Here is a 26,395-nt window from a genome sequence, read left to right as displayed (position 1 = left end):
TGCGCAGTGTATGATGGGTGAGAGGCGCATCGACCTGGTGCTGCTTGTACAGAGAGCACAGGGGGTTTGCAGAATAAAACTCTTATGCTTATTATTCGTAATTTATCATCACCAGTTTGGTGAATGAAGCGGTGGGATAGCACAGTGCTCCAAGGTGTATCTTTTTTATGCCTGTCCTAAGTTTAATGCATGCTGCCTCTGTCACATGCCTGACAACATATCCCACCCCTCGACCTATAGCTGTCAGCCTGATATTGCCACTGAAATGTTAAAGTGGCTGAAGGGGCACGCTGCAGTGTGAGTGGTGGCTGCAGCTCGGGTGGGCGTATCCGTGGTCTCTCCTCTGGTGACACGTGGAGGTTGAATCAGTGTAGGCTGCGCGTGCACTTCAGTTAGGATCTTAGGGGGGGGGTCTCACTGGCTTTTTTGGAGTTTACCCGACCGCAGGACGACAAACCTCACGTGCGTGAAGGAACAAGTTCAGCCGTAAAAACATCAAACCGCGGAGCGAGAAGGCAGTCTGAAAACTTATGCGCTGACCATGGTGCTGAATCGCCCCTCGGCGTCCCCGCAAGCACCATCTTTTCCACGACCTGTTCGCACCTGAGCTCGCCGATGCTCGACGGTCCCCAGGATGACGGTGGTCCACAGTTTCAGCCCCGAGAGTTAGTCGCACATCAGACTGCCTCAGTTTGCATGAGATCATGGATGAAGGACTCGTGGAATTAAACGCCGAGTGAACCCCCCACCCCCCGCGGCGCAACAAAATGTTTCCGAACACATCCTTTGTTACGTACTTTCACAGGTTATTTGCTTTCTGACCAGCTAGAGCCAGATTCGGCCAGTAATCGTTCATCCACGGAGGAAGTTCAGCGCGATATAAAAAAACAAGATGAACTGCTGATATTTAGTTACCCTGCAAGAATAGAAGAACTGCCTTTTCATAATCTAAGAAGAGCAACCACATCCTCCAAGGCATGGCTCGTCTGCTTGTTTTGGTCAACTCCGTGGTCCTGTTGCTTTTTGGCAGCGACGTGTTCTTGGTGGGAGCAAGTAAGTATGAGCCTATATAGTAAAGGAGTCTGGTTACTGTACCTTTCATAGCCTTGTAAAATGCACCTCATCACATCATTCAAACTGAAGGTTTTTATGGACTTGATGATGTAATTAATGTCAACACCTTCTCATACACATCAAATAAGACTTAAATATGAAGTACTTGTAGTATTCTTATGCTTAGGTTTCTCTATGTACTATGATAACATCAAACTCAAGAAACACCTGTTTACAATATAGAGATTTTTGAAAGCCAGTCGTGTGTGAATTAGGCTTCAAGCCATTTTACTGATTTTATAAAACCAAGACATGCAATCTATTCTAATATGTCCTTCACTTTTTAATTTAACAATTAAATGGTTATATAAATATATAAAAACAGACCCAGCAGTGTGCACTACTCATGCATGAAGTTGAAAAAACCCCCACAAAATAACAACAAATATATTGAAACTCTACAATCCACTCACAATCAAGCTTTTTCCCATTGTGTGTAATTTCCCTCCATCTAGTCTGACTAAAAGTGCAAAATCTTTTACTTAAGGCCAGACAACACAAGGCCATCCACTTCTCTGAATTAATGTGCCAGAGAAACACTGGCTGCAGAGGCAACACTTACATTAATGAGATCCAGCAACAGACAGATCCCCATTCCTAAATTATTTGTCAGCTTACTTATATATAGATAGAAAAATAGTCTCTTTTGCATTATCGTCACTGCAGTGTACCGTTGGTCACAGAAATGTCCTGTGCATCTGTGTACATGCATCAACAGTATCTCTGTCTCTTTATCTGTCTGTCTGCCTCTATCACATCCTCCTTGGCTTCTCAAAGGAACTGAGACTTATATGTGATAGTGCCTTGAGAGAATTAGACTGGCACTTTCCTCTTTCTGTGGGTGTGCACACTACCTGTCTCAGACAAATACTCAGATATTTGAATGTTTTGTGCTGACATGTGATGTGTAAGAGGCATCTCTGATCTGTTTGGTATGGGGAAAACTGAACTTCTATTTAAATAATGTGCATGGCACCCATGCAAATAAATGTAGCTGTTGAAATGAGCTTCAAAGTAATTGAAAATAAATGTTGAATTATTTACTGGCAGGCTCTTGCATAGCAGGAGACTATCGGTTTCACAATGGCAAGCCATTCTGAGGGAGGTCTAAATTAATTCTGTTGCTTTTTGGTAAATGACAAGGTATGTGATTTAAATTTTTAGCCTTACAGAAAGAGAACAGGAAGTATTTTAGTTAGAGCTATCAGTGGAATTTGTATAAACGCTTTTAAAGTGCTGTTAGACCTATGTAATGAAGATAAATCAAATAGAAAATACTTTTCTTGCTTTTCTTTTTACTTTCAGCGACTGAAATGGGATCTGAGCTTTTCGTTCATCCATAAAGCCTTCTTTTTCACATCATTCATGAAATAATCACAAAGTAACCCACAAGGCACAAGTCTTTAAATCTGTATTAGTGAAAATGGCATATTTGTAAAAAAAAAACATGTGGACATGACATTTGTTCCAGATTTTTAATTACCAGTTAGGAATTGAGATTTCAAAACAGTCCACACAAGGTTTGATTTTATCATTATTGTGCACAAGTTGACAAGTAATACTTTAATGTTGGGCACAGTTATATATGCATACTCAGACACAATCTGAAAACAAGCACACAGGAAAATGAATTCCACACAAGGCTTCAGACATGAAACAAATGTGAATTAAGATTTATTGGATGACCAGGCTCAAATAAAATTGGCAATCTGCTGTTCATCAAGCTGGTGACACGTTCTTGACAAATAGCGGTTCTGTTTGAGAGCTGAATCCATCAGAATGATAGCCAATGTTTGCTGATGGTGTCATAATTTTATGTGTTGTCACATGGGTTATATTTACACACTCTCACAGGACACACCATGGGCTTAAAGACAGGGATTTTTAATCTTACAGCAGAGCTTTAGCATAACTCAGTGACTCCTGCTTCTTGCTGTCTACACATCTAGTATTTGTAACCCTCTGTAGGTGGTTACAGTAAGACTACAAAACCTTATTGTGACAAGCTTGCTCATAAATCTGCTCCTTCATTACTGCATGTTAGACATTACAGTTTAGGGATGATGAAGTTGTTGGCATGAGAAAGCCACAGAGTTTAGCCAGAGAATAGATTAACCTTAGACTGACACTGGACTCACTGCAGTTTAACAGCCTCTGGATATGTGAAAAGTGTGACTGGTTCCACATAAAAAAAAAAGGACAGTGAATATCCCTCATGGAAAATGGCTTTGAAATGCACAGGAAAAAGCACAGGACTTCACCCTATCTGGCTGGAAACAACTTTCCAACTGTTTTTATCTACAAAACAACTTCATAATAACAATTAGCTTTTTTCTCAATAGGGGAATTTTGCAACACGTGCTGCTGTCTGGTTGACTTGTGTGTGTCTCTGGTTACAGGTGTTATCATTTGTTTTACTATTGTTTGTTTTATTGATATTTTAGTGAAGGCAGCGGTTGTGACAGCACTTGAGCCCAAACCAAATCTCCTCAAGGGGACAATAAAGTATATCGTATTGTTCCATATCGGATAATGCTGAAATCAAAACTTACATTAAGTTCCATAGTATCACATATGAAAGAAGAGCAAGGTCACAGAATGCAGTGGATGCAAATACAATTATATCAAAAGGTAATATAGGGACAGGTGGTGCTGTTGAGATAAAACCAGCATGATATTGCTTAAGAGCTGAACTACCAGGTGCTTTGCAACTGTGAGACAACGTTCAGCTGTGCAGGGAAGAACATTTAGATTTGCTACGATTGAGTCTGAAATACATCCAGATGAAGTTGTTTGAAGACTGACTGGGCAACACATCAAAACCTGGGTCACCTTATGAGTTTCTGCTTTTATCTGACGTATCAGTGAATACATTATTTCATGGAAAAGGTAATTAGACATTATAAATAAGGATTAAAAAGGGATAATATTTAATGTAGCCCTTTAAACTCACTAGTGTAGAAGCAGTTGCAATCTGTTTAATGACACAGGGACATAGGGACCATTTCCCGGTAAATCACTGTTTTGCCTTTTAACATGTTTGAAGTGAAGTGTATTATATAACTTTGAGAGTTTTATTATGTATTTATTGAACTGACCAATCACCTTGGTGATATATTGCTGCTGAATAATGAGCAGAGCCCTAATTGTCAGACTTTATTTGGTGTTTTACAGCAGTTTCTGCCTTTACCTCAGAATTTACACAGCAATGAAGCAGCATTTATTTGAAAAATAATGTCTCTCTTAAACTGAATTGAAAATAACACATACAGTATATGAAAATCTTTTAGCAAGTTCAAAATCTGTTTTTGAATGCTAGTTTCCACATTTAAAATGTTATCTTTGTACTATTTTGAATTAAATCAAGTCAATATGTTTTGCAGATCATTGTGTTCGGCTTTTATTTACATTTGACAGTTTGAATCTTTTGAAAACAGCATTGTAATTGATGTAACAGGCTATCATATTACATCACTCACTCAGCCATCACTCTCTTTTAAAAAACACAGAGCTACAATATGTTTAGCGGCCATAATATCAATATCAATCTGCAACTTAAACCAGAGGTTATAGATCCACAGGAGATAACTTTTTTATTTGCCCCTCTGGGTACAACTGCTATATTCAGTAACCCACAGTAGGTAGTACAAAATGCAATAATACAAACAGCAAATTAAACAGAGATGGCTCTTGGGAATTATTAAATGTAGTTAGCATGTCACCTGTCAAATTGTGCTCCTTTTAAATCGAATGTGTAATCTAATCTCCAATTTTCTATGCGTGTCTCATTTTTAAAAATGTAAAATTTTTTTATTCAGGGTTGTCCGTGACTAAAAGCTATCCAGGCTGTCTTATCGCATTAAATCAGAACTTTTATCGTTAGACCATAAAAATATCATCAGTCACTCTTGGTGTGGATGCGAACACAGCCAATAAACTAACAGGCAACTGTGCTTGGCAAGCAAATATAGAGGTCACAATATAAGATGCTTCAGCCTTATATCTGGCTCTGATAAATTTAACCTGGGCTCATTTCCACGGGGCTTCGCAGCCATTCAGAGATTCCACAGCACTTTCACTGTTTCTCCACGTGCACTCTAGCTAATGTACTGGTCTTTGGCTATCTGCTGTGATCCATCCTGGCAGTGGTCCCACATCCCAAGAGGGTCTTACCATTTATTTGCACTGACACACACCTCTCCTTCTATGACCTATGGCTGTTTAATTTCAGATCTTACATTACAGATTCCGTGGAGTGGGGCTTAGTCAGTGACAGAAAATATTCATAATGATGATTATCATCGCTGATAAGAATATCAAATGAATAGGGGCGTGGAGGGGATCTCAGGGAAGAGAGGTGGAATTGAAATGAATAAAATAATTTTATAAAAACTTTGAGAAACATGCCATCATTTCTCACCTATCATATGCCCCTAAAATAGTTCATTAACGGCCAACAAAACGTCAGTGTTTAGATGGAAAAATGTCACCTGATTCTTTCTGTTATAGTTGCATTACCTTGGCGCTTCAAGTTGAACATATAGTCGTCTTGCTCAACCGCCTGTAATGGAAACAGCATCATATAGGAAGAGAGCACTTACACATTAGGGATGATTCATGGCTGGTTTCAACTGAGCTGTCACTTCCTCCATCACCTGTAAATGATCCGCAGGCAAAGCATCATGAATAGTGGCTGGGTTTGTGCCCAAGCTTGGCTTTCTGCAACCCTCATTACCTAAAGGACAACGAGCTTCAAGAGAAATGAATGTGTCCATTCTAAGATAAATGTTACACCTGTTTCTGAGGAGGACTTAATGTTGAGCAAGAGCAGATGGCAATTAAGACTTGATGCTGTTTGCTTGTTCACCACAGAGACCGAAGTGCTGTTATTAAACAAATTACATTGCTCATTATATTGGCAATATTTGTCATGGTAATCATATGGCTACAAAATCTACAACAACTCTTATGGGACATTTAGTTACAACATGTTTTTCACTGAACTTCCTCAGGTGTTCATGCAAATCCTGAAAGTAGACAAAGAAAACCAAAAACTTAAAATGGTAGTTATGATCCACTGAGGAAAATAGCCTTACAAATAGTATCACAAGTTCTAGTTATTTGTTTCCAACTACTTGTTGTTAGGGCCTTTTCTGTACTTAGGATTGTCTGTTGCTAAATTAACAACTTTGAACATATACTCAGTTCTGATATTTTCCATTCAAATTCACTTCTATAGTTTAGATATAATTGTTCTATCAAACATAGAAGTTACTTTGAACCAGATGCAGAAAATTTGGCCCAAACTGGGATGTTGCTACCACTATTTCTAAAGATAGGATAAGGCTTTTTACGCTGGGATGCAGAATTCAGTTTTCTCCAAACAAAGCACTTTTTGACTAAACCAAAAGGTTCTATTTTGGTCTTACGTGTCCACAAAACAATAATTCAGCAGCCCCTTTCTCGAAATTGCACACTACATGTGAGGTCCTTAGAGGACTCTTCTGCTCATGCCTTTATACACTCCAACATTTGACCTGACTTGACAGATCCTTGATGTTTAAATAACACAGGACACTCATTCATCTGACTGTCATTTCACTGAATGAAAGCACCTCACTCTAATTTTAACTGTGGTTCTTAGAAGATAACGTACATTTGCCACTCATAGATATTTAATGCTGGATAATTAAGTACAAATTTAATTGGGCTCTCTTGAACAGAATGTGATATCTACTTAGCTTGCAGGTATGATATCAGATCTCAGATGTGACTTTCTTCTTTCAGGTGATCAGACAAACTTATTGTAGATCTGTGATTGTGACTATATGCTTGAGCTTTTTAACTTGCTATCTTATCACTCATGTTACTGTACCATCATCAGTGGAGGTGACTTTAAACGAGAGTTCTCATGCAATAATGTCCCTGTCTGAGAGTAACATCAATACACTGATGGAATAATCTTGTTAATTTAATGTATTTCTTAGGATTCACGTGTTCATAGGTATATAATAATAAAAAAAATGTATGTTTCAAATACTAATTTGACAGCTAGGACAGCGGTCAAAGTTTATAAGCATACATTATACAAAACAAGTCTTTCCCAACAGAGTTCAAAGACAACTTAAACTTCATGTAAATTTGAATTAAATCAGCTGTGTTCACACAGCAGCCCCATTAAATGGACAAAATCTAACACCTCTTAACCTCTTGATAACAGTTTTACTACCAGCCCACACAACTTTCTCACCACTATCTCCATAGGGCATTAATTTCTTCTCAGGCTTCCCAAAGAATTAGGCTGGCCTCTTTTTCAGCTCATTCACTTCCCTCTACAAACCAATCTCTGGTTGTGTCATGAGCCGGGCAAACCAAGCGTCATGCTTGATTGGCCCCAACCCCCTCCCTGTGCTTCATATCAGACAGGTATACCAATTGCCTTGTCTGACTTGAAGGTCTACAAACCTGCGTCAGCATCACCTTTCGCGCTAAACACACAGGCCATCACTGATTGTCTCCAAGATAGAATTGACAGAAGTGCAAGAAACAAAAGACAGTAGAGAGAGAGAGATAAAAGTGGAGATGTGTGAGGATAAGAGAAAAGCTACAGGAGGGGACTGAGTGAGGAGAGCACAAATTATTTGAAATTGCCCTCTGTAATCATCATTTTGACTTTCACCTTTCTTTCTCAAGTGAACATTTTGGGTGAAATATTCTTTGTACAGCAAATGCTTTTGGATTTTTAATGCCAGCAGCAAAGTTTTTGAATGTTTAAAACACACAACTGCCAATTAATATTTAAATATAAACTGCCAGAGAAGGATGTGACTAAAAATTCTATGATGAATAATTTAACAGCAACTGTAACTCACAAGAAAATCCATATCTGCACAAGTTAATTTAGTATACAGTTGCTGTATCTTAAGTCTTCTTTGAAGACACCTCGTAAGATATTTTTCTTTTTGTCATTTTTTGCCATGTGTGACATTTTTGCTCACTTGAACCATTCCAAATAACATCAGTCGCTTTCTGTGACACAAATGGAACACAAAGTTCATTAGATATATATATAGTAACAACAAAAGCCCTGAGGAAGGACTCCAGGTTTCAGCAAATCCCATCTTGCCAAAGCATCTGACCCAGGTGATTGCTTGGAGGCTGTGTTGCTACACAGAGTCCTCTATTACAGCCACCCCCCTCTGCTCCTCTTGCCTTTTGCTTCCCAGGCTTTTGTTCCCACTGTAGCAGTCACAGTGCCGTGTGGATCAAGAGTTTTTCAAACTTTGACAAAACCAACATTCCTGTGGGGGATGTTTACGTATGTGGATAAAAAACAGATCTTCATTTTCTTTCCACAAAGGAAAAAGAGACAGAAACTGCCTAATTTACAACAACCTTCGGCCCTTTGAAAGTTTTTCGTGGAGGGGAACTCCAACAGACGCTTGCCATAAAATTGGGATAAACTAAAATGAACAAAGGATCTTTCTGTTGCAAAAGTGGGAGACCTCAATATGTTATCTTCACCATAAATCGAAGTTGACACTTTAACACCCTTTTCCACCAGAGAACCGACCAGATGGCTACACACGAACTGAGAATACTTCACTAAGACTCACTTTTAGTCAAATCTTAAACTGTATTAAATGTGTTTGATAACCATATACACGTTCTTTCAGGTTTCCAGCTAGATCACAAGACGCATCTAGAGACAATTTGTACGATTCTGGCTTAAATATCGACTGAGAAATAATCTTGTTGGGAAAAGACAAACTCGCCGATGGAAGCTATAGCTGAACACAAGGACTCAGTAAGATGGACAAAATATATGCAACAATTTAACTTTTAACGATGTCCCTTCAGTATCTATTTGGTATTTGTTTGGTATCCCCATTGTTAACACAAAAAATCAACATTGTGTGGTTCGCTATTCATATGTCACGACTTCATAGATATCCATCTGAATTTTGAAACTCATCGTCTCTATTATGTTGTGTGTTATTTGATGTCTTTATATTGCAAGTCTATGTTATATCTTTAACCTGCATATCTTAACAAGATGTGGTGTTTTCAGAATCACCAAAACAAATGTTCTATGAGACAGAGTAATGGAGAAATAAGAGTTTCTTTGTTTCAGCCCGAAATCCCCACATAAAAGGCTGAGTAGATCATCTTCCACAGACACCCAGGCAGACATTCACCACAGTTCAGGCATATCATTGGCTGAAAGAGTAGTGTAAGCTTACGACATGCCCCGCCTCCGAGAGTCAAACCACGGAACCCGCAAATCCAAACTCAGAGATCAGAAGAAAGAAGAAAGAGGACAGAGAAGAAGGAGATTTGAGCAGACACAGAGCAGAGAATGGATGAGATCACAGTTGCTCAGGGAGCAGATTAGATGTGATTTTCAGTTGTTCAGTTTCTCAGATCTGGAGAGATTTGAAGAAAGCGGAAAAATGAGAGGATGAGCCGTGCAGAATACGACAAAAGAGAGGAAGGAGATGGCAGAAAGACCCAAGGAAGAAAGACTCGAAGAAAGAAACAGAATGAAGTCTGAAGATGCACGTTTTCCGTGTTTTTGTTCGTCCATCGTCATCCATGTCCTTTTTACGTCGCACGCTCTAACCTCCGCCGTTACACGCCACCATCACCTTTTCCTACCAAGAAGCCAACTCCAAGCAACCTTTTATTAATCTTCTGTGAACTTAAGTTCACTTCATCAGAGAAGCAACGGACCAACTCTGACACTCGGAGAATTTGATCATCTAACCACAGCCCTCGGCACCATCGTTCCCGTTTCCCGGTGAAAAGAAGCAACTGAGAAGTCCGCTAAAGTCAGCCACCACAACCAGGAAGGCCCAGAGAGCGGAAGAGAAATCCCCTCGGACCCCCGTGGCCGCTGCCGTGTTCCGAGCTGGCTAAGCAGAACTTCAGCACAGTAAGACCGACCCGTTTTCACCTTAAAGTGGGTTTGATGGATGTCTCGAGGCTTTCACAGAATGATAAATTAATCCGAAATGTCAGTATTTAGCGTCAAATAGTCAGCCAACCTATTTGAATCCAGTATCCCTCCATTCCCATATTTTATTTTCCATTCACTAAGTGTTTTATATAATCACCCATATTCAATGCATCTCCTGTTTGTTTAAAGGTTCATGTCTAAGATCATATCATTTTAATAAACAGTTCATATATCTATATATATGTTATAATCACTGATTGTGTCGTATGCTTTCTTTACGTAATGTCTGTCCAACCAAACGAGAACTTTCACGAAAGTAGCGAGATATGAGACTGATTATTAATGGATTATTAATTGATTATTAAATTGATTATTAATTTAACATACCAGGATCGTAAGATTTTAACAGTTTTCCTCCCTGACTGTAACTTAAAAAAAAACTTAAACCAAGTTAAAATAAAGGAAGGTGGTTCCCTAAATTCGAGGTTTAAGGTTTATTTGAGACAGTGAGAACGTCTTTTAAATCCTTATATTTGATGCATATATAAATGCCCAATAACGCTACACCACTTTGCAACAGACATGTTTGCTGGCAACAAAGCCATGATAGGTGGCTGCAAAGAGACAAAAGGGTGAAGAAGCGTCACCCTGTCTGAGAGAGATAAACATGAAAAAAACATCAAAGCCAGTCTGTTGGGTTATCACAGAGGGATGTTTTGAGGGTTAGGTTAAACAGTAATGCAAGTCTGTGACTTTAAATTATTCATGTTTACAGTAAAATGAGAGAACACATGTTCATTATACCAGTCAGTAAGTGGTTGAGTTTATCAGACAATATAATAAATCTGTTAATCTACAGAATACAAGATTTTATAAATGTTTCGTCAGAGGACACAGCAGTGTGACGATTGCAGGTGCCTCCAGTCAAAAATATACATTACATAAGTTGCGATACCTCCATTGCACAATGGACAAGAAAGTCAACACCCAAGTTGATCACACAAACAGTCTGTAAATGCTCACAACACAGCACTGCCTCTTATAGGGATCTAACCCACTGCTATGTTTTGTAAGACTTTACAAACCATTTCTCAAACATTTCTGTTGCTGGTTCAACTGCTTATTTTATCAGATATATTTCTTGCTGTTTACTATTCACCAGATAGGCCAGCAGCTCCTGTCAATGTGTCTGTCATGCACCTGCGAGCAGACTCGGCAACTGTATCCTGGGAGGTTCCAGAGGGAGACATAGTAATTGGCTTTTCCATCTCACAACAGGTAAATCCTTAATCTCATGTGTAAACCAGGAGAGCCTTGCAAAGGGTAACAGAACATGCTCAAATTCACAAAGCGACGTCTGTGTTATTTTTCTTGTACTCGGACCATTCAGAGTTTGGAATTGAGGAATTTTCTCTCATATCATTGGTTTTTCATAGACAGTGGACCATTTTAACTGATTTAATGAAATGGGGTGGTCTTGCTTAACATGGAGAAAGGCTCACTGAAGCCTGGAGTCAGGATAAAACTTGCCATGGCTGATTACTTAAGAGAAAACAAGTATGCAGCATGAATATTTATAAGTTTGTCAGCCTGCCAAACTGCATTTTTAGAATGAAAAGATTTGAAAAGGCTTGAAATAGGAAAAGAAATGACGCCAGCACTGAATAACCAAATGCAAAATGCTGCTGCACTGCAATCAATTTTATGCACTATGCAACAGGACATTATGCAGCCTTTTAACTTTGCCTTTCATTCAGTGTGACTGAACACACTCTTTCCTCATGGCTCTTTATCATGTAACTGTCAAGTAACTGGACCTGAACACCTCTTGTAACTGCCTTGAGTTTATATAAGAGTTTATCATAACATTATTCATTGTTTACAGACATGAAAATGCTTTTTTTGTCAGACCTTTTAGTCAAGTAAAGTCATAAAAAACACATAACAAGACATCTGGCCCAAAGCCACTCTAAATGCAGATGGACTTGAAAGTGTAGTAAGAAGAGAGCTCTGACTGCAACGGGAGGGAGTTCTCACATCTTTGGGTCTTAATCTGTTCCTACAACCATGTGAAGGACAAACACAAAGTCTGAGATTTTTTTAGTTTGTCTCTCAAAGTACTTGAAGTCTAAGTTAATCAAATAATTGACTTCGCAACTTTTCAATTCCTTGTCAGGACCCCATCTGGTGAGAACAAAATACCAGCTGTTATTATAATAAAGTACCCAGCATGTTATTCTGCAGGGCTTTATTTTTCCAGCTGGTCACCTCTCTCTCTCTCTCGCATTGGCATGTGCTCTGTGCAGGTGCCCGTTCACAGCCATTTTACGACATTGGAGAGTGATGCACTATTGATTTCAACATTGCCCTGTCAAAATTAATGAAGCGAAACAAAGACGCTTCCTGAAGAAGACAGTGTCTTTTCTAGGGACCCATTTTTTGCAGTGGTGGTATTTCTGTGTGGTCACCCTGATCACCTCATTGTCCTCCGTATTGATCCCTGCTAGAAGTGCTCAATACTTCAATCTGTTCCGTTGCTCTCTATCGCTTTTCCAATACCCAGCGGCAGGAGGGTCATATGCAGCGATTCATTCGCGAGGTCAACACCACCAGCCGCTCTTGCGTTCTTTGGGATCTGGAGGAAGAGACAGACTACATCATCCAGGTCCAGTCTATTGGCCTCTACGGGGAAAGCCAAGCCAGCAAGAAAGTCCATTTTCGCACCCTCAAGAAGACTGACCGCTTTCCTTCCAACAGCTCCAACCAAGGTATGCTGATTTAGAAGTTCACTGAAAAAATGGGCTTCTCTGCATTCTACGTCATGTTTACCTGGCAGGGGTTTGCATTTAATACTATCTACTGTACAGTTACACACCAATCTGTAGCAACATTAATACCACTTGAAGGTGAAGTGAATAACACTGATACTGCTCCTAAAATGGAATATTCCGATGGAAGAATGTTGGTCTTGGCACAGATTGATGTAACTTTAATTACTTTAAACATCATTAACAACTCCACGGTGCATTTTTCTCATGTGACCAGCATTAAAATCATTATCATCAAGTTTAAGGTCCTTGGGACTCTATTATGTCGTTATGTTCAAGATGTTGGTACAGCAGACACCATAAACTGTGCACATTACTCATATGCATATGATGCATACTGCATATGGTGTGATGGGACAGGGAATTCTATCTTATTCTGTCTTAGTTGCATGTGATGCCTCCTTCAACATCCTAAAACACCTTAAAAATGCAAGAGAGAAGGCATTATTGACTATTCTAAAGTGGCTGCTATGATTCTAGATCTTAGTCCAGTTGGAGGAATGCACACATTAAACCTGACATTTGTCTTAGGCAAAGTAAAGTGAATTATCAGTTAATACACAGAGAAGTCTTAATAAGAGCTGCAAAAGCACTATCTATTATAAAATACTGTATCCTGATATTTATTATTTGTGTTAGTAGTGACTTGTAGCACCCCTGCCCTCTCCGGTTAAACAACACGTACAAACACGCACTCACACACACACACAGCTTGTACAGCTATCCTCATTAGGACATTGACTGTCATTCAATATGCAAGTCTAAGGCTAACCTTCATATCAAATATTGCCACCTCAGTAAAATAAAACCTCCTAATTCTAAGCAGAACCCCTGAAAAATTTAGTCTCCCTCATTAGGACCAGTCTTTGGTCCCCATAAGAGCTTTGGTCACATCAAATCGGTTATCTGTCATCACATTGTATGGTAGGGTACGGTACAGCACAGTTCAACTCAACATGGCTCTTCAGTGCTTTGTTTCCATCACAGACAGAATCTCCTTCACTGTGGGCGGATTCAGCTGTTTATCATCGCAGCGTCAGTGAAGCTGCAGCAATGCAGATGAGACACACAACTCTGCTCCTTGTATTTGCTCATTATATTACATTGATTTAGCAGATGCTTTTATCCTGAGAAACTTAAAAGTGAGGAGTATAGAGGAAAATAGAGCACTTACTGCACTGAATGAGTTTACAAGCTTTTAGTTCAGAGGAGTTTGAATATCTCTTGGGAGAGGTCATAATGACTGAGTGCTTCTGATCTCAGTGGAGAAACGAAGATCAGTCTGTAAATCCATATTGCCAGTTAACAAAATATGCTCATGTAGTCTTTAGTCCTGTACACTGTTTTCAATTCTAGCACAAGACATTTGTGATTTAAGTTGTAAATTGTGTGCTGGACTTTCCAACAACTTTAAGCTGTTTACGCCCACAAGTGATGATGTTTCTTTGCAGCGTTTCCATGGCAACATGTAGCATTGGCTTGGCTTGCATGCAACCTTGGATGAGGTAAAAAAAAAAGCATCACATAGTATCATTTGTGTGGGAATACTTACAATGAAACAGCAAAAAGATGTGAGCTGTAACTCCGGGATATGGAAAAACACCAAAAGTCGGTCATATACCAGGAAAAATCCAAATGTGATAACAACAATACACACACACTTCCCTCAAACCCCTAAACTATGGCGGTAATAAGAATATCTGATTAACATGAAAGGCCTGCTCTTGAACCAATGTAACTCTGGCAATAGATTGCCCCAAATGTTACACAATGACAACAATTGTCATATTGAAAAGTAAGCTGTTAAATCAAATAGGAAACTTAGAAACATCTTAAAGTTTCCAGGATAATAAAAAGAGCATCAAGTTCTTTTTTTGTCATTGACTTGACTTGTCACGAGCTGCACAAACACCTGATCTCAATCCTAAAAGATAATTAAATGTTTTAGTTTGCTGGTACTGCATGAATTCAGAATCCCTCCTCTTCAAGAGGCTAAATAATTTGCCAAAATTTAGCTTAATGTCACAAAAATCCTCTGCAGCTTCTTCTTTTTTCTCTGTTTTTATACTGTTATGCAACACAGCGCTTTGCTTTAAATTCAACATGATTTGCCTTAGGCCTTTTTCCCAAAGCAAAGACAGAAGCAACACATTACAGTCATTTTCCATGCTGTTGAGCTGAAAAGCCTCTTCTGACCCCTAAATCATTTTAAAAAGTTGAAAATGAGACACAATAAAGGCAAGTACCCGGGAGCCTCTTCCCACAGCCTTATTGGGTGAGGTTAAAGAGGGGTTGCTCGATGTGCTTCTTGGATTTTTTCTCCCAGACACCAATGCATTATTGACAGACTCTTCAAGCACAGCGAGCTCATTGAAATTTATGCATCTTTATATCACCCGTAGCGATTCTCTACAGGCTCTTAAACACTTAAAATTCAGTGAGTAGACCCACAGACAGCTGGATATATAAAGGCTAACAGGGAATAGGTTCAGCCGCCCTCAATTTATTTCAGTCCAGATGAAGAGAAAACCCTTAACCTTCTATCCTGAGTAGTAATGAAGATTTTACTTTTCAGAGAAAAGTATTGCACTTATCCTGTCTGCATTGGTTCAGTCATAATTATGTAATAAGTCCAATTTAATCAATCCTAAGGTCATAGCGCAGCATTTGACACTGGTGTGACACATCTTTTCTTTCTTGGTGATTTTTATTCTCTGTTCGAGGTTGCGAAAAATTGGAAGTGCTGATGCAAGACAATCATAAATATTTCTCTTTAGCTGACTCAGGTTGGATATCATTAAGTTGGCGAGACTGTCCTAAATAAGTGCAAGAAAATAAATCTTACTCAACAAAGAGCCTGCTCACTATCCATTAAGCTAATGCAGGCACTAATAGTCCACTCCTTGTCTGTTGCTTCATATTAAATAAACAGGAAATCATTTTGTCAGACTCTTAAGTTGAAAAGAAACTAATTTTAGAAAGCTAAGTAACCATCGATATATCTCAATCGGGTGCTGTGCATGAAAAGTCTTGCGAAAGTACGAGTTCCTTGGAAGATTTACTATGCATCATTCATCTGGATTTGTAGCCCCACCAACCCCGAGTCACCCAACTGGGTCAGAAAACAGCCCACTCAGTGGATGAGCTTCATTTGTAGGACTTTGTTTTGGTGGGTTGAAGCAATCAGTGTCAGCTTTCCATAAATCTAATGCCAGCACTGCTGACTCCCCATGCCCTAGTTTTTAAGTTCAATCACATCAAGCTCCTTTGTGTAATTCTCATCAACTTTATTACACTGCAGCTCTTTTCATGTTTGGCTTTATGTCATTGTGCATCTAAACACTGATGTGGTCAAATTTTCTTCAGATTAAATCGTGTTTACACACATGAAACTGTGTCACACACAGTGTACACATCATCTGGACTAAATTACACACATAACAGCTGGAACTGATACTTAATAGGTAGATTACTGGACTGTTATATTTTTGTCCCTGTTCCAGATACAGACTGAATGACTACAGAGACAAACACAGTAACCGAAATAACTCTCTTAATCACTGCACCGCTATAAACTGAAACTGATTCAAAGTTCAGGTGATACTGCTGGATGTATATATTTACTTCTATTTACTATCATTTACTACTCACTGGAAGCTCCATCATCCACCAAGCATTCTAACACTTTTGAATAACAGAAATAGCTGAATGTTGTTTTATTCTTTCTTTTTTCTATGTCTTTCTATGTCTTAGCAAGCATCTCTGCTTTAAAAGGGCTCTTTCCATATCTGGACATGAAATAAAATTAATAAGCTTTCATGTACATTAAGTCAATGGGGCATTTTTTTGTTCAGGGTCTTGGTGCTGCCCATTGTTCCCTTAAAAGCCTTTTTAATCTTGCTGGTTTTGACATCCAAGTGCTTTCCATTGAAACTAAATAGATTTTTTTTTTTTTTTATTTTTTATTTGCAGTTCTATGTCATAATTTCATTACATGTTAAACGAATGTTCCCTAATGTTTACCTGGCCAAGGCAGATCCAGAATCCATCTTTTCTAAATAGAGCATTTCCTGGCTAGTTATTTCCCATCTAGGATTTACATTAAAATAAGCTACTATGGATGTTTGATTTTAGTTTATCTTTCAGCAATCAATAGGTCTTGTTGTTACAAAAGTCCATTTCAATCTCCTTATGGAAAGCATGTGATCTTTGCATTTTGCCTGCCTTTCAAGAATGAAGGCTGCTTTGCTGTTCCGGCTTACGGTGGTTTTGCCCATTAGTAACAAGAGTTTTGTGTCATCGCTGGTCTACACAAAACAACAGATATTTCTCTTGTGTCAACTGTAAGTATATACATGGAGTATAAAAAGGATATCACACAGTGCCATTCAAACGTTTGGACAAACCTACTTATTAAAAATAAAAACAAAAAATGGGTAGATGTAGCTGTAATCATAAAATTAATTATAAGAATAGAATAAAGAAATTGTTGATCTAGCAAAGTCACAGTTGAGTTTAAATTAGTGCGAAATTGCATGAAAACAGGAATTGCTCAGTTTTCATTGGCGAATAACTGCCATATTGCACCAACGTGTTTCAGTTAGGTCAGAAAAGTTAAACTAAATACTGGCTCTAAAGCAGGACTTTGGCATGTTTTTTTTTTTGGCAATTGTACTTTTCCCCACACTCCCCGAAGGAGCAGGTGAGGTGAGGGGATGAGACACAAACATCCGGTTGGGGTTTGCAATTTCACGAGCAGATATTAACAAATTACTGCTATTATTTACAAACTCTATTTTGAATAAATGGACTGTACAATTGTATATAATGCAAGTACAATGTTTTGAAGGACTAACAGATAACTAATGATGCTGAATAAATATTCCAGCCTGTTAGCAGGACATAAAGTTAGGGCTAAAAATTTAAGATAGCTGAGCATCTGATTTGGAAGTTATCATATCACTGTCCCACATCATTGCCCTACATATGTTCCATTACATACCTGCTGTGCCTTCTTGTGCATGTGTAGCAGGCTGTTTGGGTGCTCTGTTAAAAAAAGTGAACAGGCATTATTTGCTGGCATGTGCAGCAATGGCATAACTAAAACAAACAAAAAACTGCTATCAGCCTTAAAGTCATTAAATTCATTCAAAATGAAAGAATAAAACTGTTGACGGTGTACCTGCTGCCACTTTTTTTTTTTACTGCACAGAGGAGAGCAAAGAAATATTTTCAGCCGTCAACCTTTATTAGGTAGGTGGTCTCCAAAGACACAATTAATGCATGATACTTCAAAGAGATGCTAAGCTTTCTCTTCTGAGACAGGAGCTGCACCAAGACTCCCCCATTAAAGAAAAACGTATGCTACCATCAGTCAAATATACAGTATTTAGTTTAATTGAAACACTGCTCTATCCCTATCTGTATGGAAAAAATCTATATATATACAATTAAAGAGCATCATTGCATGACTGAAAACATTAAACGTGTTATTTGCAACAACAACAGCAACAACGACAATACAACGGTTTTGTCTGAAGGAAACACAATGAGAGAATAAATCAGATGAAGCATCACCGTGACACCAGGATAGAATCCCTGGTGTGTTGTTATGCAGTTTCCTGACATAGTTCAAACCCACAGCTAACATCATGGGATTAGCAGAGAGCAGAAGGAAGGTTGACTGATCATCTCAGCACAAATTCTTTGGTGTACCAGAAGCAAAACACTTCACCCATTCTGCTCTTGCAGAGGGACACGTCATTGAGCACGTCATTGAGCTCATCTGAACATTTAATTTGCTCTGTCACTATGTTATCAAACCTATCACATCACATATCCATAAACACATCCACGGCATAAATTATTAATCCAAAACGTTAGGACACCTCCAACTCCAGAGGTGTGCAAGGGTAAAGACAAGAGTTTCTTTCACTAGATAAAGTTGTAAGGTTAGACAGCTGGGACTGAGTATACTGAGGTTGTGGTGTTTTCCTGATCATCTGTGGTGTGTACCTACTGACTGTGGCATCTTACAAGAGTTAAAGGATCTGCTCCTAACATCCCAGAGTGAGATACAACAGAGTCCCTTCAGAAGTCCATGCAGTGGTCAGAGTTGTGTTGCACAAAACAGATCATTTCTGGGCAGCATCTTGATAGAGAGTCTTCTTTAAAGGATGTATCCACATGTTATTTTAAATGTTTCTTTATTGTATTCATCTAACAATTGTTGGTAAAAATCAGTTTTTAGACCCACAGTGTCTACATTGTTGTAGCTTACATGCAAATATTTATAAAGTAAGCTGCATTACAATTACCCCTGGCATGTCAACGGGCATTGGAGCAGTATTATTTGCTCACCAGGCATTCTCAATGGGTAAGAAAAACACAATAATGAGTTGCAAATGTTAGTGCCATTTAGTAATAGCTAGTATTAGCCCTCTTCGTCAGCTGCTGGCTCCAGGGCGCAACACATGACAGTCTATTTCAAAATATGTATTGTATACCTTCTGTAAGTTTGTTGTGCACTATTTTGTAAAGGAAAATTTCAGGAGAAATTTGGAACATCAATACAATTTAAGGAGTGACGGTATCACTGCTGTCTGGGGTGCCATGTTCTGCTCTAACACCACCGAACAGATGGTTTACAATCCTTCTTCTGTGAGTGTGAAATGAAGTTTGTACACTTCAAATCAGATATTTGGATCTGTTGGTGTGTTGGCTTATTGCCATTGCTTTTAACCAGCAACAGGTGGCCGCACCAGTTTAGACTTATGTCATTCTGAAGGTATAACATAAGTCTTACATGGTATGATCTAAATAGTAAAGTTTATGTTGCTCTTTTAAAACGAAAAGTGTCAAGCGTGCTCACTCTGATGTGATGCTGACATTCCCAGCTTCTGTCACATTAATGGGCAGGAGTGTATGTCTAGGAGGGTCTTTATGAATAAATCATAAGGTGCACTAAGAAGGCACAGAACTCCATCAAGACCAAAAGACCAGTCTTATCATGACAAGTTGACATTTGGACATTGGGACCTTCCACAGTATGACCAGATATTCAGTTTATGTTTAAGGCAAAAATAGAAACTGCAATCACACAAGGCTCTTTTCAGACCAAATTTGTGTTATTTTGTCAGAAATAGATACTTGTCTTTATTTGTTCTACCAACCTATAGAGGTAGGGTATTTATATAACACAAGAAAAACATCTGTTGTTTAGTGTAGACCACAGAAAACACAAAGTTCTTGTATTTGCAGTCATTATCTGAGGCACCCCTGCATTGAAAACAACTATGAAGGCAGCTGCTGCGCTGCAGCAGAAAGGTTGTTGTTGTGAATACAAACATGTGGCAGTGACGCAGCAGTTCAGCAAAGCACGCACCACACAGTGAATCCAGCCTAACCGTGGTGCAACCTTTCTGAGTGTGCGCATTCAACTGTAATGCAGGAATTGCCGAATTTAAGGAGTGACGGTATCACTGCTGTCTGGGGTGCCATGTTCTGCTGTGCTCACTCACTCATGTTGGATTACCTCTGCTGCTGATTCAGTGGCACATCAACCAAGATCATTCAGCTTGCAAACAGAATGGCAAGGCGCAACAAAGGTGCAACAGTTCCTTGGATGGGCAGCTTGAAAAGATCTGTGATTTGGATTATTTCAGCACCCTCTAATAGTAAATTTTTCCAAGGTCATGAAGCAAGTTTGATTGCTGAGATATGACCTCTCTTTCTGTTTGTCTTTTCCTTTTTTTTTCCATACGGTAACTTTTCTGAGGCTTGATCTGAGGATTATTTTTGTCATGACTGGATAAAGATCATGGTGTGAATAAATGTTACACTTTTTCATCAAATCCAATAGGACGGAAACCGGCTTGATCAACAGAATCCCACGGGAAAGTCATTGGTGAAAATCAGGCATGTGCTTCAAAATGTAGAATATGATGAGTTCTTCTTTTTGCCGTCAAAATCGTCTGGAAGTTTTAGCCTAAGCCTGCTCAGACATCGCAAACATTCCTCCTTGGCATACTTTAGACGATAGCACTCATCTTAACATGCTCATTTTATGATGACCCCCACACCTTACCTCTCTCCACTCACATAGCCACACTACTTTACCACTGATGAATCGTGGCATCACAATTGACCACACTCTGTAACTGCTATTATATGTGGATAGCTGACAGACTGGCACTTTGGACCAGCTCCTTGACGGGTTGATTCACTAAAAGAGGCAATTAGGATGAGTGGAGCTTTGGAGGAGTTCCATCCAGGCGAGTAAAGCGATAGTTGGGAGAGTGGAAATGGGCCCATAGTCAATTCACTTAAAGGAGGATTAATTTTATAAGACTGATACGTGGTAATGCCTTCCACATGTCCAGATTACTAATACTGCTAATAGTCATGAGCTTTACAGACTGTTCTCACTTTTACCAATCTTCAGAAATACAATGAGAGTTAAAATGACATTATCAAGAGACCATATCGAGGAAGTTAATTAAACTCAGTTGAGGCGTTCGCATGATTTGCATTTTAATGTCCAATGTATCTCAGACTTTGTCTATTCGAAATAAATGAAGATGCAAAGACAAAAGGAGTGTTCCGCATTTACTGCTACAACTGTGCTGTCTGTCCTCTCCCGTAGATGACCCCACCGTCCAGGGCCTGGATAAGTTTCGCCATCTACAAACAGGAGAGATGATCATAATTGTGGTGGTCTTGGTCATGTGGGCTGGTAGGTTTGTACAGTGAATGTTTGGAGATTATTATTCAGAAAAAAAACAAAAACAAGAAAAGAGTAGGAAACCGTTCAAATGGCTCCAAAAACCTCTTTTCTCAACCAGCTTTTTAACTTCAGGTAAATATCATGTGACATTTCTGTATTCCAGTTTCTGACAGATCTTGTGTGTATTGGACATTTTGGAAGAGAGGGATGTTGCATGTTTCCTTGCATTAATCATTTGACACATTTAAATGAAAAACATGAAAAATGTCATCTGATACTAATGATGATGTCAGTCATGGCTCATAAAAAAAAATCAAATTCGACTGTTAAAACATATAATACAAACAGATTAGTATAGTTAGCTATGCAAATTGTTGTAAAGTACATTAAAGTAGTATGTTTGTTTTAAAGGCCTTTAAGTGCCATGAGGTGAAACATAAAGGTAAAGTAATAATCTTATTGTAATATAACATACTCTCTTTGTCATTGAGATTATTATTGACTTTATAAATACAGTTGGCAGATGAGAGATTTTGTACTACTTATTACAATTCAAAGCATCAATCTGTGTGGTTGCTGTCTTTATGGCATTAAAAACCTATAAAATAAGCTACATTAAAAGTGTACTGGATATGCAGAATGTAAAGATCTGTATAGGATGTCCACAATGAAGACTTCGGATATACATCTGACAGTGGTTCCTGTCTTACGCAGTAATTACAGCGATACATTGGCAGCTGTAGCTCAGGAGGCAGAGTGATTGACCCTCAGTTCAAAGGGCACAGGTTCAATCCTCATATTTCCCAGTCTATATGTCAAAGTATCCTTCGGCAAGATGCTCAACCCAACATTGCCCTCAAATGTTGCCATCACTTCAGATAAAAGCTTCTGCTAAATGAATACAATGTAATTGAACACTAATCAATAATCTCTTTAGTCTCTTTGCATGGCAGTGATGTCGAACCAGCATCACTTTTCGTTCCATCTAGGCTAGGGTCTCCATCCAGTTGTGAGTTTCTACTCCTTTGCGGGTTTTGTGCCGATTAATGAATTGTTGAAGCACAATGAGATGTGGCAGATCTGACAGGCTGCCAGGAGCGAAGCTTCCCACCCACGAGGACCAGAGTGAGATGTTAAATGATACTAATGAGAGAAACCAAGGTAACATGGAGGCTGTGGAAGGTGGGAGTGAGAGAATTCCACATGGCGTGTTTACAGTGGACGGCATATTTTTCAGATTCACATCATCTACTCCCTTTAATATGCTATTTCAAGATGATTATTAGATATTCTCCTCTTCTTTTAGCCTTCATCGTTATTGCTTGCTTTTGCGTGGAGTAGGTTTGAAAAAAAAAATTTTTAATTAAATAATAAGGTCATTATTTTACTATGGCACAATCTTATCTGCTTTATTGAATTGCTGTTCTGTATGGTATCCTGTAAGTAAGTAAAAACAATAATACCACACCGTAAAAGTACTCAAGTACAAGGACGATGATGACGTCACACGAGTAAAAATAAAGCAGTCATTTTAAAGGACTCATTTTTTTCATTGTTCGCATTTTGGTTTCTTAGTTCCTATGTCATGTTATGCTTTGTATTCTAGTTCAGTTTCTGTTTGATCTGATTGATCCCAGTTAGTTGGTTTCCTGTGTCATTTTTCTGCGATTCCCTCCAGATGTGTCCTTGTAACTTCTGTATATCAGTTGTTTTCATTTACATTTTTGTCACCAGTCTTGGGGATTATTATATGGTCAAGTTTTGGTTTCCCTGCCCTGCTGTGCTTTCTGTTTTTATTACAATTCTCTTGATACTACAACAGTCTTGCTCCTGCTTGCTGTCTGCAATTTGGTCCACTTTTTCCCACAAATCCTGACAATTTTAGATTAATTTATCTCGCTCTGAATCCAAGTTTTAAATGATGCCCCCGAGAAAAGTATCTTTTGCCTCTTTGCAACTTAAACAGCTCTATATATAAGTATAATGTTGATAAACAAATCTCTTCTCACACAAATGCTGCTGTAATTTTACCATGAAACAAATGACTGTAAATATGGACCATCAACATCGTTCTTCTAATTAGACAACATCATAGGAGCTGCATCTTTGGAGATCACTTCCACGAAGCATGAATAATAATATGCCGATCAAATAAAAGCCTCTCTCAGCGTTGGAGAGTTCATTATCAGAGATGCACATCTATTTCTGAATGTCTCATAGAAATTCATAAAGTCACTGATGCCACGAAGTTAATTATGAATGTACAGTTTTAAACGGACTGGAGCTAGAGCCGCATCTGGCAGATTACAAAATGCAACAGGGCAAACTCCGCCAGCTCCCAAATTTTCAGATAAAGACGAAAACATCAAGCTCCCTGGGTAGAAAAATCCCAGTATCCACATTGCCTTTTAATGTGCTAAGTCACAAGAGGGGGGGGTCATGTGAGCGACAGTCCCTTCCTCTTGACTGAGTTCCTACCTATTGTGTGTGTGTGGGTTTCACATGTTGCCATCTCTCTCCTCCTGGCAGCTGTTATTGCCCTTTTCTGCCGGCAGTATGACATCATAAAGGACAACGACTCCAGCAACAGTAAGGAGAAGGTCAAACCGTCGTCAGAACGGAGCACGCCGGAGCACCACAGTGGGGGACTGCTGAGGAGCAAGGTGAACATCTGCATGACACAGTCAGTTCAGAAGTCCTTTTCATTTTAAATGTAGAAAACGTGCACATTTCATTCCTTTATATAAACACGGGCTCTGGTGCTTCGTTAACACAATGAAATTTTTACAAGCAGCTGTATGCGCACGCAAGTGAAGCCTCTCCTTGAGACAGCATGGTTTCACCTTCTGTGGAAATGATTTTGTTGCACTATGTTGGTCTTTTAACTCACCATAGTCATTGTATGCTTGACCTTATGCAGTGCTGAAACTTTCTTTAAACGAATAATATAACACACATTGAATGACACACATGTAATTTTTCAGCTTTAAAATGAACGCTAACAGGATTTATGTGTCCATTAAATAAAAAAAAAAACAACAGCAACAATGCAACTCTCTTGAATGATCAACATATTTCTTTATTCTACAATAAAGAGCAAGATCACCGTGATAACTTTTATTTTTCTTATGCATTGCAGTTTCATCCGTCTGTGCCGTCGATCAACATCATTGAAGTTTGAGGAGAAGGACACCAAACTTCAACTCCCCCGTCTTCAACCATTCATGCATTTTTGACTTCTCTCACTACTGAGGGTACTACGCAGGGAAAAGCAGAGGAAATGTGAGTTTCCTGTGGGGCATCATCAGAGGACACGCGTGCATGCACCGAGTTTTTGTATGGGGAACACACCAACCTACATACTCCATCCAGCAGCCCTGTAAAAATCTACACTCTCATCTTGTACACACTGACACACCTTGCAGTTGCTATGGAGACTTACTCCTGCAGGTTGATAGGACATGAATCGATTTTAACAAATGGTGCAGTCAACACCAATCTCTTTGCCGGGTGCTTGATATATTATTGCAATACAAAACACACAATATCATCTCTGGGAGGCCTGACTTTGTGACTTTAAATACGCAGTGTATTTTTTATATTGGCATGTGCAGTTAGATACTATGTTCACCTGTTATAGACAAGTGCAAATAGTGTTGAAATACTGCCTGGTCATAACTGTTTAATAAAGTCCGATTGCTGTGAGTAGATTGTTAATTGGATGGGAAAAAAAAAAGTGTCCAAAATTTATTTGTAAAAACTACCATCACTACATTTCTTTGCGTTTTTCATATCGTTGAAATTGAAATTGGATTACATGGTATTTCATATGTAACAAACACATTCCATTGATTTACTGAATAAAGATGCATGCAGGTTATTTGCGTGTAGAATAGCATTTGATGTTGATTCTAAGATAGATGGCACAAATGGACAAAATAAGCTAAATTGCAGTACAAAGAAGCTCTATATATTTTGGTTCTTTTATTTGCTTTTAGAAAACAGTGTTGCCTATTATTCTCCAATTTGTCTTTACTGTTTTTTTCCCTGAAACTGTATCTCCTTAAGTGTGAAACAAACCCTCTTTTGAATGTACCATTACAAAACTGAAGCTAATCTAATAAAGTTTCTGTCACTGAAAGGCTTAAACCACTTCAAGTGTTTACAAAATGCACTTCCACACATATAATGCTCATCAAGTGTCACAAAGATGAATTGTGTGCTTTTTAGCTATAGCCAGGACTTTCACGGAAAAAACAAAGAAAAAGCTTTCTAATGGTGCTCGGCAAGTTTCAATCCAAGCAGTGTTTTAAGGCAAGTAATATCTTACAATGGCTAAAAAATGTTTTAATATTGATGAAGTGGTGGGAATTGCTGCTAATCCTTTCTTTTGAGGTAAAAGCGAGAGTATTATTATTCGTTGAATGCTAAAGTCTCAGCAAAAAGCTTTATGAGAAGAAATAAATAGAACCCCAGAAATAAAAGCACCATTTTCTATTTATTTGTTTGTTTGGTTTTGTATTTCTTGAAGTGGGATTGTGTGAAGAGCCTACTGTATAAGCCGTTACTGTCTTGACAGCAATAGACGGCACTCAGAGTGCTCTCAGTTTGGAGAATCAGGAAGGTTTCCTGGCGGGTGAGCCAAGCCAGCTGCCGCTCAGATAAGAGACAAGAGTAGAGCAAACATTCAAGATCTGAAACAACTTTAATCTCGAAAATTTCACATTGGTTTGAGCAAACACTACATTCTTATTTTTACAACACATTGCA

General features: G+C 38.7%; 1 protein-coding gene across 2 annotated transcripts; it reads left to right on the top strand.

Moving 5' to 3' along the window:
• The first annotated feature begins 317 nt into the window (after window positions 1-317).
• fndc4a (fibronectin type III domain containing 4a) lies at window positions 318-25,774 on the top strand. 2 transcript variants are annotated; one of them, XM_075458755.1, is made up of 6 exons: window positions 323-1,053; window positions 11,235-11,350; window positions 12,636-12,840; window positions 21,545-21,634; window positions 24,155-24,288; window positions 24,765-25,774. In XM_075458755.1, the coding sequence occupies exons 1-6, from the start codon at window positions 978-980 to the stop codon at window positions 24,804-24,806; spliced, it is 663 nt and encodes a 220-aa protein (XP_075314870.1). In that variant the 5' UTR covers window positions 323-977; the 3' UTR covers window positions 24,807-25,774. The 2 variants fall into 2 exon arrangements, with proteins under 2 accessions (XP_075314871.1, XP_075314870.1); XM_075458756.1 differs by lacking the exon at window positions 21,545-21,634 and having other exon boundaries at window positions 318-1,053.
• Window positions 25,775-26,395: the final 621 nt, after the last annotated feature.

This window comes from Odontesthes bonariensis, chromosome 24, assembly GCF_027942865.1.
Source record: "Odontesthes bonariensis isolate fOdoBon6 chromosome 24, fOdoBon6.hap1, whole genome shotgun sequence".
Lineage (NCBI taxonomy): Eukaryota > Metazoa > Chordata > Actinopteri > Atheriniformes > Atherinopsidae > Odontesthes > Odontesthes bonariensis.
This window is presented reverse-complemented; position numbering and strand designations above follow the sequence as displayed.

Excerpts from the sequence above, each read along its gene's own strand:
- fndc4a (XM_075458755.1), top strand. The coding sequence starts at position 978 with ATGGCTCGTCTGCTTGTTTTGGTCAACTCCGTGGTCCTGTTGCTTTTT. Across the intron at positions 11,351-12,635 it reads GCTTTTCCATCTCACAACAG|CGGCAGGAGGGTCATATGCA; the intron begins GTAAATCCTTAA and ends TCCAATACCCAG. Across the intron at positions 21,635-24,154 it reads GGTCTTGGTCATGTGGGCTG|CTGTTATTGCCCTTTTCTGC; the intron begins GTAGGTTTGTAC and ends TCCTCCTGGCAG.